General features: G+C 51.3%; 1 protein-coding gene across 1 annotated transcript; it reads left to right on the top strand.

Moving 5' to 3' along the window:
• Positions 1-4175: 4175 nt before the first annotated feature.
• On the top strand, positions 4176-6557 carry LOC109157795. Its single transcript, XM_019305636.1, has 2 exons — positions 4176-5864; positions 5997-6557. Exons 1-2 carry the CDS (start codon positions 4176-4178, stop codon positions 6555-6557), a joined length of 2250 nt encoding a protein of 749 aa, XP_019161181.1.
• Positions 6558-14835: the final 8278 nt, after the last annotated feature.

The raw sequence follows: 14835 nt of genomic DNA, 5'->3' as shown, positions 1-14835 counted from the left end.
CACGCCCAGACACAAAACGCCGCTGTTTCAATTGCTGTTGACGGGGATTGACGTAACGGACACCACTCCGTCCGTTCAAACCGGCCAAATCCCATTATGTATATTCAGTTAAAAGTTTCTGTGTACTGTGTTATTAATTTATGTGTATTATGTTAAGAATTTATGTGTACTCAGTTAAGAGTTTATGTGTATTATGTTATGAGTTTATGTGTATTATGTGTTATGTTAAATTATGTGTATTCTGTAATGAGTTTATGTGTATTCTGTTATGAGTTTATGTGCATTCGAAACATATGATTTTTTTTTAGACAATACACCTGATGGGGTGAGGACCCCGGCCCAAGAAGATGGGCCCTAAAGAGGAGTCCTAGGCAGGAGACGTGGGCCAGCAACGGGAGAAGCCCAGTAAGGGCTTGGGCCGAGTCCAGGAGTCGGCCCAGGCCCAAGTGTAGGAAGAAACTCGGTCTAGAGTTGCTAAAGAGCATTGAAGAGCCTCGTTTAAAAAGGCACGGTCCAGAGAGTTGTTGGAGAGCGTTCCAGTCTTTAAATCGGTCCAGGAGCCGTTAGAGGCATTCAAGGCAGGACTCGATCAGACTGTTACGAATCCATAAAAGTCGTTGGCTGGTCCAGTAACGGCACCCAACGGCTTAATAATTGTAATTAGCCTTGAAGGCGGTGATTAATATCATTTAATTCGGTGAGAGGAGTGCCTACTATATAAAGGCCCCTCCAAGATGTAAGACGGCGGGTCCATGCCCAGGAAATAAGAGACAGACACTTTCTAGCTACTTTTCGATTACTCTTCCTTCGCTATCACTTTGTGAAAGGTGAATCCACCAATCGAAGGTTGTGTTGGACCTCCTTGGGCCCGAAAACCCAAAAACCAACACTGGCGCCGTCTGTGGGGATCGATACAAAGAGCTACGTGACTCTCTGAGCGGGGCGAGTCCCAAAGTCGACAAAAACAACGTCACGAGCATGTCGGAAGGACAAGACCAAGCTAACAACCGCAATAATGGACTAAAAGCAGATCTGAGGGATCATTTAAACCAACGAAATAATGTTCAGAGTCAGGAAAATGAAACGGCACCGGTGAACCGGCAGCCACCCATGATACCCCTCACCCCGGAACAACTTCACGCGATTGGGCGAGCCTTCGCCGACGCAAGTCGAGGAGTGAGGGAGCAGTCATTTTCTCGACCGATGCCCCACCATCAACAACCTTCCCAGAGGCCGGAAGACAGACAAGAGAATCGACGGGCGGAGAGTCAGCCAGCACGATCGGTTCATTCAAGGTTGGGTCCAAATGCCGGGCGGTAACTTGCACGAGAACGACTAGGGGAAAGGGAGCCCAGCCGCGCACCAGCAGGGCCCCGAGATCGAGAAGCCGGTCGCGAAAGAACTCGCACCAGGAAAACTAGGACTCGGACACGGCGGACCGAGCGCCTAACGCGCAATGATGACCGACCGGCTGAATCGGAACGGCGAAAGCACGGAATCCACAGGAAACCCCATACTCGCAATGAGGGCGATGTGGCCCAGTTGGCCCGAGAGGTACGAGATCTGAAGGAACACATGGGGGGAAAGACCAAATCCCCCGGGCAGACGTTGCTCACCGCTTTGCCGTTCTCCTTCGAGATCATGTCCTATAAAGTGCCCGGCGACTTCAAATTCCTGGAACAAGCCACCTTTGACGGGTCCGGAGACCCACGCGAGCATCTGCTCAGCTATCAGGCCAAGACGCAAGTCATGGGAGTCCAAGACCCGATGATGTGTCGCGCCTTCTTTCCCACGCTGAAAGGCTCGGCACAAAGGTGGTTAGTGGCGCTGCCTCCGAAGTTGATTCACAATTTCGAGGAGCTGGCCGATCGCTTCATGAGCCATTATGCGGCCAACATCAAACCACAGAAGGATTTGACTCACATGGGAGACGTCTACCAAGAGGAAGGTGAGTCTTTGAAAACCTACTTGGTTCGATAGCAAAAGGAGATCCAGTCTATCGAGGAGGTTGAAAATCAGACCGCACTCACTTTCTTCATCGAGTCCTTGCGATCCGGGTAGTTATACCGGGATTTGCGGGATAACCGCCCGGCCACCAACGCGGAAACCATACACATGGCTAATAAAATGGCTAACACGGAGCAGGCCATGAAGCATGAACGGCAACATGAAGTCGGAGGATCCGTCGGCGGAAAAAGGACCCATGCGGAAATCAAGGAAAGGCGTCCGGAAGGGGCTCGGCGACCCGAGGCTAGGCGTCCCTATGACAAGCCTATGGTTCATCCCCATAGGACGGTTCCTCAGCACCCGGTACACGAGGTACAAGCGGTCGCTCCGCCTCCGCCCCCGCCGACTGACGAGCATGTGGTGAATGAAGAGACAGGTAAGAACTCTAAGTACTGCCGTTATCATAAGTCTTACACTCATAGCACGGAAGAGTGCTTTTACTTGAAAAAGGTCATGGAAGGAATCATCCAACAAGGGACCCCGCCTCCTAACCAGTGGAGGTGAAGGTCAGTGACACGGGAGGACAATGATCCTGCAGTCGCCGCCGAGAGCAGTCGCGGCAAGCGATCGACCACTGAGGAAGACGAGGCCCAGTGGCGTCAGAAGTCGGTTATCAACATGATAGTCGACGGACTAGAAGGCGGCGAATTGGCGAATACCAGAAAGGCCTGGGCTCGACAGCTGTACGTCGGGACAGTGTACGGGCGCGAAGAAAGCTCGAAGAAAGTGTGCCGGGAGCCCATCACGTTCACTGATAAAGATTTGCCCACGGGGGAGACACCGCATCGAGATGCGCTGGTCATAGCGATGGACGTAAATGGAGTGGTCGTTCGACGAATCCTGGTCGACACCGGGAGCAGTGTCAACGTGCTATACCTCGAGACTTTCACAAAGATGGGATTAACCCGAGAACAGCTGAATCCAGTCAAGACACCACTCGCCGGTTTCACGGGAGACTCGGTGGAAGCAGAGGGGTCCATCACCTTGCCGGTGGAAGTCGGTAGTTATCTCGACGTACAGAAGCTTAACATGAAGTTCATCGTGGTGGACATATTCTGCTCGCATAATGCTATACTCGGCCGACCAGGCCTGGAGGATCTGGGAACGCTGATCTCCATTGAGCACCTCTGCCTGAAATTCCGCACACCGAACGGGATAGGAACGGTACGTTGCGATAGAAGAGTCGCCCGCGACTGCTACCTACAGGCCTGTAGGGGGATGGGCAAAAGTGAAATGCAAGTCCACGAGATCTCAGAAAAAAAACCCCAAAGAAAGCAGTAATACCCCGCCCAGAGCCGGCCGTGGAATTGGAAGAGGTTGAGATCGACCCGGAACAACCCGACAGGCGGGTCAGAATCGGGGTCGGTCTCCCTGAGGAAATACGAAGTGAAGTTATCAGAGTACTCCAAGAGCACCGACTAGTCTTCGCCTGGGGTCCGGAGGATATGCCAGGTGTCGACCGGTCCATCATCGCCCACCGACTCGCCGTGGATCCAGACCATCGGCCGGTCGTACAGAAAAAACGGTATCTCGCTAACGACAGGAGGGAATTCGTAAAGAAAGAAGTGTCGACGCTGCTGGCCGCGGGTCACATCCGGGAGGTCAAATACCCGGAGTGGTTGGCAAATGTAGTCCTCGTGCCAAAGCCCCCAGCTTGGCGAATGTGCATGGATTATACTGATCTTAACAAGGCCTGTCCAAAGGATCCGTTCCCCTTGCCACGGATCGATCAGCTAGTCGACGAGACCGCAGGGTCGGCTCTGCTGAGCTTCATGGACGCCTTCAGAGGATACCATCAGATCTTCATGCACCCGGTCGACGAAGAAAAAACCGCGTTCCTAACACCGGACGGGGTATATTGTTATCGGGTTATGCCCGTCGGACTCAAGAATGCTGGGGCCACTTACACTCGGATGGTAGCCCGACTATTCCAAGATTTACTGGGGAAGTCCATAGCAGCATATGTAGACGACATGCTAGTCAAAAGTCGAGAAGAGATCAAACATGCGGAAGATTTGGCCGACTGCTTTCGGGTCATAACAAGGTATAATCCCCGACTAAACCCCAAAAAATGTGCCTTCGCGGTGCAAGGCGGAAAGTTCTTGGGATACATGGTGACGAAATGAGGCATCGAGCCCAACCCTGAGAAGGTTCAGGCCATCATTGACATGCAGCCTCCCAGTACCGTCAAAGATTTGCAACGGCTAACTGGTCGACTGGCTGCCCTCAGTCGCTTCTTGAGCAAGGCGGCAGACAAAACTATACCCTTCTTCGAGGCCATGAAAATGAAGGAAGGCTTTGCATGGACAGCCGAGTGCCAGCACTCGTTCGAAGAACTGAAGCAATATCTTTCTACGCCTCCGGTGTTGTCCACCCCTCAGGAAGGTGAACCTTTGTTCTTATACCTAGCCGCCTCCCCCAAGGCGGTAAGCTCAGTACTGGTTCGAGAAGAGGAGCGTACCCAGCACCCGGTGTATTACGTAAGCCGCTCCTTAAATGAGGCCGAGACGCGGTACACAGCCTTGGAGAAAATTGTTTACGCGCTAGTGATCACCGTGCGCAAGTTGGCGCCCTATTTCCAGGCTCATACCGTCCGAGTCCTAACCGATCAATCTCTAGGGAGCGTGTTGCAAAACCCTACATCGTCCGGTCGACTGGTAAAATGGGCCATGGAACTAACCCAGTACGGGTTCGAGTATCAACCACGACCGTCCATAAAAGGGCAAGCCTTGGCCGACTTCTTGGTTGAGTGCACAGTAGGGGAAGGCGAGAAGGAGGGCATCATACAGGATAGCCCAGGCGCATGGTGGGAACTACACGCGGATGGGGCCGCAAGTCGACAACACTGCGGAGGGGGAGTTATGCTAATTACCCCAGAGGGCTTCCAGCTTTACTACGCCCTGAGCTACTTGTTTTCGACATCCAATAACAAAGCCGAGTATGAGGCTGTGTTGGGCGGTCTTCGACTCGCCAAAACACTGGGAGTGAAACGGTTGCGAATCAAGACCGACTCCCGGTCAGTGGTCGGACAAATCTCCGGCACCTGTGAAGCTAAGAACGTTCGGATGGCCCAGTATAAGGGAAAAGCAATAGAAATGCTGGCGGAATTCGGAGCCTATGAGATAGAGCACATCTCTCGGGCAGACAACGTCGAGGCCAACATACTATCAAAAATTGCCTTAGAAGGAGTGCGAGATCACCTCATCAAGATTTGCCAAAGGGAAGAATTAAGTCGGCCTAGTATAGAGGAGACGCCGTTGGAAGTCCAACAAGTAGTCATTGAGGAGTGGGATCGAGAGAAAAACCCCGAGATGTTCTGGATAGAAGACATCCGGCGATTTAAGGAAACGGGCGAGTTACCAAATGACCCCGGAGTCGCAGCAAGGGTTCGACGAAAAGCCCCTTCGTTTCGGATCATTGACGGACAGATATACAAGCAATCATTCGGAGGACCCCTCTTGAAGTGCCTGCTCAGGCCCGAGACCGAGAAAATAATGGACGAAGCTCACCGGGGAATCTGCGCTGCCCATCAAGGAGCCCACACTCTCGCTCGGAAACTAGTCGTCCAAGGGTACTACTGGCCAACCATGATGCGGGACTGTATCGAGTGGATAGCTAAGTGTGGCGTTTGCCAAGCCTTCGCTCGAAAGGATAATCGGCCGGCTATCTTCTACACACCGGTCACCACGGCCATCCCTTTTTCTAAATGGGGGATCGACTTGTTGGGCCCGTTACCAGTCGCCCCTGGAAGCTTGAAATTCTGCGTCGTGGCCATCGATTACTTCACCAAATGGGTAGAGGCCGAGTCGTTGGCCACTATCACCGAGTACCAATGTCGACGCTTCCTGTGGAAAAAGGTAATTTGCCGCTTCGGCCTACCCGAGCACGTAGTTAGTGACAACGGTCGACAGTTCGATTGTCAAGCCTTCGTCGACTTCTGTCGCCGGCATAGCATACGACACACCTAGGTATCCGTGGCATACTCTCAGACTAACGGACAAGTTGAAAATGTAAACCGGACCATAGTCGATGGGATTCGGAAGAAGTTGGAAGACATCGGGGGAAATTGGGTAGATGAGCTCGACCGGGTCCTGTGGGCTTACCGAACTACGCAAAGACGGGCGACGGGAGAGAGCCCATTTTCCCTAGCATACGGCTTCGAGGCCGAAGTTCTGATAGAGGTCGTGGAACCCACCCACCGAGTTCACAGCTATTCTGACGAAGAGAATGAAGAAAGCCTTAGAATTGAGAAGAATTTCTTGGAAGAAAGAAGGGAGGTCGCGTGCGCCCGGATGGTTGAATACCAACAAGCCGTAAAGAGGTATCGCGATTGGAGGATTCGCCCACGAGCCTTCCAGGTCAGCGACCTCGTGCTACGGGACCGACAGGCGAGCCAGCCTACGGAAGGGGGCAATTTTGCAATCAAGTGGGAAGGACCATATCGCATTGCAGCCGTGGTCCAAGCCGGTACCTACAAGCTGGAGACCCAAGAGGGAAAGCCCGTGGACCGAATTTGGAATGTCATCCAGTTGAAAAAGTTTTACCAATAAAAGGTTAGCCGTGTACGAGTATCCGAATTTCTAAACTTAAATAAAAGAATGCCAGTTACCACCGATTAACGCCTTCCACTCAGCAAGAAGAGATAGGGAACAAGGGCCCAGTCCCTTAGTCGTTTCCGTGAAAAAACCAAAAGGAGTCGCCTCGACTGAGGGACTCGGCGAGAAATTATAGAAACAACGGGGCACTGACCCTAAACGTTTCTGAGAAAAGAAAAAGCCTAAGAAGTCGCCTCGACTGAGAGACTCGGCAAGAAGAGATAGGGAACAAGGGCCCAGACCCTTAGTCGTTTCCGTGAAAAAGCCAAAAGGAGTCGCCTCGACTGAGGGACTCGGCGAGAAATTATAGAAACAACGGGGCACTGACCCTAAACGTTTCTGAGAAAAGAAAAGGCTTAAGAAGTCGCCTCGACTGAGGGACTCGGCAAGAAGAGATAGGGAACAAGGGCCCAGACCCTTAGTCGTTTCCGTGAAAAAGCCAAAAGGAGTCGCCTCGACTGAGGGACTCGACGAGAAATTAAAGAAACAACGGGGCACTGACCCTAAACAGTTTCTAAGAAAAGAAAAAGCCTAAGAAGTCGCCTCGATGAGGGATTCGGCGAGAAGAGATAGGAAACAAGGGCCCAGACCCTTAGTCGTTTCCGTGAAAAAGTCAAAAGGAGTCACCTCGACTGAGGGACTCGGCGAGAAATTAAAGAAACAACGGGGCACTGACCCTAAATAGTTTCTAAGAAAAGAAAAAGCCTAAGGAGTCGCCTCGACTAAGGGACTAGACGAGAAAAAAAAGGGAAACAAGGGCCCAGACCCTTAGTCGTTTCCGTGAAAGAACTAAAGGGAGTCGCCTCGACTGAGGGACTCGGCGAGAAGAGATGGAAAGCAAGGGCCGAAGCTAGATCCTTGATCGCAGAAGTTCAACAAAGTGGAAGAACCTAAGGCCTTAAGTTATTCCTTATGAACTAAAAGCAGAAAAGAAATAAAGACAGTCGGAAGGAGCAAAAAAGGATTTCATTAATAAAAGGACCCAAGAGGGGGGCCAACCCTTACAAAAGAGGGCTACCAAATGGAAAACCGTAAACTACGGGGGAGGGGGTGTCGACATCGACTTCCTCGACTCGAGCTTCCACCGTTGGTCCAGCTGGAAGGGTAAGTGAGGAGTCTTCTGCCTGGGTAGGCGACTCTGTAAGCTCTGAAGGTTCCGCCGTAGGAAGAGCTGCCGGATCTGCAGTCGACACAGGCTCATCAGTCGCCGGCAGGAGATCCAGTACTGGCTTGAGGCCCCAGCTCTCGGGGGTAAAGGCAAAATCGCGGGCCAGCAGGGCAGCATAAGTTTCCATCTGGGCCTCACAAAAACCTAGACGATAGTCGCGCTCACCCAAGTCCAGGAGATAGTCATCTCCTTCCGGCGTCGCCAGCCACTCCTTGGCGATCTCCTTTTGCCGAGCCGCCACCGCCGCCTTCACGTCTGCTTCAAAGGCCGCCGACTTCTTGTACTCCTCCACCGCAGTCGTGGCAATCGTCGCGACCTTGTCTCGCTCCTCCTCCCACTGACGAGTCACTCTCAACTGCTCGGAGGTGTGCACCTCCACCGACTTGGCGTGTACAGCCTGCTCTTCAAGACGAGCCTCCTCCGTTTGGCGCAGTAGAGTGGAAAGAGATTGCAGCCCAGTCTTGTATCCCCTTAGTCGCCTGCTCATTTCCATCTGGAAGGTGAGGTTCTACAAGGACAGAAGAAGTTAGATGAAGAGAAGGAAAGAACAAAGAAGAAGAAACGACGAGTCAGAACACTTACGCAGTATGACTGGGGCGAAGCGAGGCCTCGAGGATGTATTCGTCCGGCATTGCACCGGTCATCTCCACGTCCTTAGGCAGAAAAACGTGGTCGGTCCAAGTACGGACAGAGGAACTGCCCTGCCAGATCTGGGCATCCTCATCCAGCTCGATGCCTAACCGGATCCTCTTCGAAGCCGGCGCATCCGATTGCTCGACGGGCCGCTTAGAGCTTGGGCTCTCAGACGGAGGAGGAGGCGGCAGTCGGGAAGGCGAGACGACGGGTGACGGCGTCAAGTCCACCACAGTCCGTGGTGGTGGAGGAGTCGACCTCGAGGCCGGAGAGGGGAAAGATGAAGAAGCAGCAGCGGTGCCCGAGGCGCGTTGAGACAGCCGACTCCTCATCTTCTCAGCTCTATCAGCCATCTCTGGAGTGGGAGTCTCGGCTTCGTCGGAGCTGGTGGAGTCGAAGTCGTAAGGGCCTGTGAAGAAATGAAAAGAGGTCAATGTTAATAGTCGGACAGAAAAATGGAGCATAAAGGAAAGGTCAGGGGGGAGCTACCTAAGGTGGCCGCGCCTTCTGGCAGCAAGCCCCGCTTTGCCATCGCTCGGACCCGAGACCAGTAATTGACGGAGTACGGCCCTCCGCTCTTCAAGAACTCGCCGCCCTGGATCGCATCCTTGGTGAAGACGGCGCGCCGAGAGCAGGGCTTGAACAGAGCAGCCGGGCATAGGGTCGGAAAGGTGAAAGAGGAGAAAGAAGGACGAACAAAGAAGTAAAAAGGTTTCCAATCCTTAATGGAGTCGGAAAGACCTTCGAAGAGTTGACGCGCGGGACGAGCGACAACTTGAACAAAGCCCGGTGAGTGCGAGCCTACCTTGTTCACCGTGAACAGGTACCGGAAAAGGTCCAAGTCTGGCTCGCAGAGCCACCAATGACAGAGATTAATAAAGCAGGTGAGAAGACGAAGAGAGTTGGGCACTAACTGACCCGGAACGAGGTTGTAATGGCGGAAGAAAGGGAGAGAAATGGACACGGAGGCACTCGGAAGCCAAAGGCGACCGAATGCAGGTGAATGCCCACGCAACCCTCCGGTGGGTCGAAGATGTACCGGCTTTCCGGAGCAAAAACAAGGGCCGAAGGCCCTAAAAGAAAGCGGGCCATGTCTAAATCCGCAACAGAGATCTGCGACGGAAGCCCCGTCGACTGGACGATGGGGTCGAACTTGCCTCGCGGCCGTCCGACACCCTCAGGTAGAGCTGCCACCGTCGTGAGAGGGGCTGGGCTCAGAGGAGTAACCGCCCCCGAAGAAGAGGGGGTCGATTGAGAAGAAAACGTCGATGGAAGACCTGACGGGATCTCCATGCGACAAGAAGAAGAAGAAGAAGAAGAAGAAGAAGAAGAAGACGTAAAGGTCGACGCGGGGTTTCCCGCCTAGCGATGGGAAGAAGAAAAGTCAGAGAAGGAAGACATTACCAACCTGAGAGTGCTAACGGAGGAAGAATGCAGAGGCTTGTGCTGAGTTTTTTTTGAGAGTTTGAAGAAAGTGGAAAGAAGAGGGAAGAAGACGAGTATTTAAAGGAGGAGAATCCCAAAGGACGGCTACGTGTCACCCCCTCATTAGAAAAGGAAAAGGCGACAAGAGGTGAAAGGACGCCGCATTTAATGCCTAGGAAAATGGGGTGACGGTTCAGGCCTAGGGTTAGCCTGCAAACGGCGCGTCTACCCTAGGCTAGAACCGGGTAGCAGTGACCCGGCCTGGTAACCGGAAGCCCATTGTAGGCCTTGGCCTCTGGGCCCACCAGATCCGGGTTGGAAGCTTCCAGAAAGGTCCAATGGAACCCGGCCCATCGGTTGGCACGAGCAATGTCTGTAAGAGATCCAAGCCCCGGAGTCGACAGATAAACATACAGGGATGGGGGAAACATTACAAGTGAACCAAAGAGACAAACGATTTATTCAAGTAACAGTAAGGCCTACGACTCGGCTAAATACAGAGTACAAAGGAAAAACAGATCATGGCTCGGCTTCCTCCTCCTCTAACGGACAAGCAGGCGGAGGACCCTCCAAGAAGTACTGAGGGCGAAAAGGCGGAGGACTCGGCTCAGGCTCCGGCACCTCGTCCAGATACACGGCTGGCTTCCCATCATCAATCATTTGCAGGGGCCTCTCCAGGGCACTCTGAGACATGACCACACCAAAAGGAGGAGGAACCTCCCACACTTCTTCCTCCTCTGGGCCCGGGTCGTCCACCACCGGCTCCACCTCGTCGTCGGCCGGATCCACAGGAATCAGGTCCAGCATGTCCGGGGGTATCACGATAGGGTCGTAACTCGAGTCGCCCACCAGATGTCCGCCGTTAGCCAGCCTCTTCTGCCTTAGTTCCTCCAGTTGAGCATGCTCCTGGTTGCGAATAGAGTAGCGCCGATCGCCGACTCTGTAACTCATGATTTAGCACTTCTAAAAGTGGGCGTAATGCGATTCACGAAACGCAAAGGGTCCTTATATAGTCCCAGGAAAACGAATACCTAGGCGGAAATCACGGAGATGATCATAACTGACATAACAGCACCGGATTGGACGGGAGGTGAGAATCTTTGTCAGAGGGTAGTTCCATCAAATCCGCTCAAGAAGAGCGAGATTCGCACGTTGGACTGAAAAAGTTAAATTCGCCCAAGATATGGGGAATATTGCAGACGTCAGACTGAAAAGGGCCTGACAACGTGGTCTACTCCTGGACCAGTCAGCCGGAAGAGTGTGATGAATGCAGAATGGGGAGTGAAAAAAACCCTCCAAAAACAGAAAAGCGCAACTTTATTTATAAAAGATGGGGAATACAGTGAATACGGAGCTTATTACATCAACAATAAATAAATGCTCCTAAACAGCCCCTTGGAAGTACGGAAATGATCCTGGCCGAGGAAATCACTCGCCTGGAGAAGAGGAGTCGCTCCCAAAAAACATCTCCCCCGATAGTCCAGTGGGAGATGGGAAGAACGAATCCCAGAAGGCCGGCATGATGGGTGGCACCACCGGCTCCTCATCATCCAGGTACATCTCCAGATACCGAGCGAAGTCGGCGTCATTCATCAGGCCAGTAGCTGGCCCATCCAAGTCATCGAGCGGAATAGAGAAGGTCATGCGAAAGGTCAACTGTTCGGGGACGGCCACCTCCACAAAGGACCCATCCTGGGCAGTCACCCTGGCGGTAGCCGGGGGCGGTGGATTAAGAGAAGTCGAAACCGTTTCGGCTCGAGGTGGAGTCGGCGGCTGTGGAACGGAAGAAGTAGCGCCGGTGGGGGACCTCTGAGGAGCTGGTCGAGGAGCCTTCTTCTTGTTTTCCCTCTCGGGCCGGGTCCGCTTGGAAGGCAGAGGGCGTCGAGGAGACCCAAAGTCGGTCCGCTTTCCCTTCAAAGGCGAGCGACCCATGGCTGATCAGTGAAATGAGGTATAGAGAACGAGAGGCAATTTATAGGAGCCATATGGCGCTAGGAGAATCCAAATGGCTCCGCTGAATCCGGGAAAATGACAAAGGATCAGGACGTTACAAGGTCTATTCAATGCAGCGATCCAGTGATTAAGAAGGCAATCGTTTTTACTTTCCCAAACCCGGATTAGAGGACCGGGTATGAGAAAGTGAGGGACTAGTTGATGGGGTGAAGACTCTGGCCCAAGAAGATGGGCCCTAAAGAGGAGTCCTAGGCAGGAGATGTGGGCCAGCAGCGGGAGAAGCCCAGTAAGGGCTTGGGCCGAGTCCAGGAGTCGGCCCATGTAACACCCCGTGTTACGGCCTTCAAATCCCGAATTAATTATTAAATTAATCCCGTTAATAATAATTAAATATGATTTAATTCGGTTAGGTTTCCTTTAATTAATTAATATGGTCCACCATGAACCATGGACCCTTGCCTAAATTAGAGTCCTAAGCCTATTAGGAATAAAGAAAGTAAACCCTTTACTATTCAGATTCTAATTAGGAATCCTAGACCTAGTTATCTATTAGGAATAAAGGAAGTAGGCCTTTTACTATTCAGACTACGATTAGGATTCCCTTTAATTAATTAATATGGTCCACTATGGACCATGGACCCTTATCCCTAAACCCAATCCTTAGTTCCAAAAGGAATAGAATTAGCAAGCCTATAATATTAGTTCCTAACCAGGACTCCTAAATATATAAATAGGGGACTTAAGAGGCACCTAGAACCCCCACCACAATAAACGTTCCACCACCCCAAAGTGCTCCAAGAATCCCCTTAGAAGAAATCAAGAAAGCAAGAAAGCTTAAAGAAAGACCCTTCATAGCCAAGGAATTAATTAAGGCTAAGAGGTAACCCATGTCTCAACAAAACCTATTTTCATAGTTATGATTCCCCCTTAGGGTTTCCCCATATTATTGTGTATTAATGATTGGTGATGATTATTATTAATGATTGATATAATGATTCCATGAGGAATCTTGATAATCTTGATATTGGGAGATTCTTGATAATTATGGTGTTCTTGGTAATTATATGGAGTTCTCGATGATTATGTGTTGTTCTTGATAATTATGTGATGCTCTTGATGTTTATGTGTTATTCTTACCGAATCTTGCAATTAGAAGACAAACCGTATTCTTGTTGATATAAAAGTGATTAGAACCCTAGGTTGTATTGAATGATATTATTCTTGGTTTATCGGGTGGGGAAATCGCATGTTTGGGTGTTGATTATGTTTAGAAAAGCATGATAGGTTATGTGCCGTTCGTTTCTCGTATTTGATCCGTTAATTGTCCACGTGTTGTCGTTAATTGCTTTGTAAAGTGTCTAAGCATGGTTTCGGGTTCCACAACGGTTCCCGGGGCGAAATTATGTGATAAGAGTCAGTGGGGGGTAGGTGGGGGGTGGGGACCCGCCACTTACCCACAGCCGGAAATAGTATATCCGGCAGCCGGCAGCCGGCGGGCGGGCAGCTGCCCGCCAGCGACCCGCTGCCCGGAACAGTAAAACCGGCGGGCAGCCGGCGGGTGGCCCCCCCACCCACCGGCTACCCACTGGAAATTCATCCCACCCGGGATCCCGGCTTCCCCGTTTGATGTTCCCCGTTCCCCGTGGTGTCCCAACGGACTCCGTTTATCGTGCCTATGTCTAGTTTGATGTTTCGGGCACCGTTCGTAGGTTTATGAGTCTATTATATCGCATGCTAGTTGAATTGGTATCCCGTTGACCTAGGTGGAAGGAGTATGAACCCCTTAGGACTATTCTTAGTAAGTGATGGATCACGCATAGGTTTTGTTATACGTTTTCTCCCCCTTCCTAATGTGTAATGTGGGTTGCATGTGCTTGCTATGTGTTATGTGTGTGTTACCCCAATTCGGTTGCGATCGGATTGGTTATCCTGAGCTGCGGTTCAGAAGCTGGCTGCGGTCAGATTGATACTCTTGGGCTGCGGTCCACCGTTTGGTTGCGATCAAACGTTTCTATACGAGCTGCGGTTCGTCCTTTTTCCTGGCTGCGGTTAGATGACATTCTCTTGGGCTGCGGTCCACTGTTTGGTTGCGATCAAACACTATGATGAGCTGCGGTTCATCAGTCGGTTGCGATCGACCCCTCCGTGTTGCGATACGGGGCAGGGTGCTGCGGGGCCGTGTCAGAGCTATATGCGCTGACCCTCATGTATGGGCATGCGATTGGTCCTGTGGCGCCAACAAAGTGTGTTATGTGTGTGACATGGACGAGTTGTGATTACGAGTGTCTTGAGGGATGTGACTATGGGATTTATATTGGGGATTGTTCATGTTGGGTTATGATCATTGTTTATGCTTTGCCTTATCTGCCTTATCTGTTGTGAACTGCATATGCTCGTTATAACTGTTGCTTGTGTCTGGCCTTATCTGTCGAGTCATTCCCGGTTTTAAAGCTAGAGTTCGTAGGATATATCTTCATGCTCAAAATGGTTTTCGTATATCTATATATATCTCTATATGTATTATATTTCAACGCGTTGGAGTGGGTTACCAGCATCTCTCGCTAAACAGATATATTTGGCTTTCAGGCACAGAAGATTAAGTCACTGAAGTGCGCTAGAACTTAGAAGTAGATAGTTTCCCTTTTGGCCTGCGTGCCACGTTTACGTATTTACGCTTTGAGGATATTAGTTAGTTAAGCCTGTGCACTTGGGTTCTCTAGCCCAGGTGTGGCATAGCACCACGAACGCTTGTATTTATATCTTGGGATTTAATAAGATTCTACCTTTATTATAAGTTTTAAATGTCTTGAAAATCTGGGGTGTTACAGCCCAGGCCCAAGTGTAGGAAGAAACTCGGTCCAGAGTTGCTAAAGAGCATTGAAGAGCCTCGTTTAAAAAGGCACGGTCCAGAGAATCGTTGGAGAGCGTTCCGGTCTTTAAATCGGTCCAGGAGCCGTTAGAGGCATTCAAGGCAAGACTCGGTTAGACTGTTACGAATCCATAAAATTCGTTGGCTGGTCCGGTAACGGCACCCAACGGCTTAATAATTGTAAT

This window comes from Ipomoea nil, unplaced genomic scaffold, assembly GCF_001879475.1.
Source record: "Ipomoea nil cultivar Tokyo-kokei standard unplaced genomic scaffold, Asagao_1.1 scaffold2792, whole genome shotgun sequence".
NCBI lineage: Eukaryota > Viridiplantae > Streptophyta > Magnoliopsida > Solanales > Convolvulaceae > Ipomoea > Ipomoea nil.
Note: the sequence above shows the minus strand (reverse complement) of the source record. Positions and strands in the feature narration are given on the sequence as shown.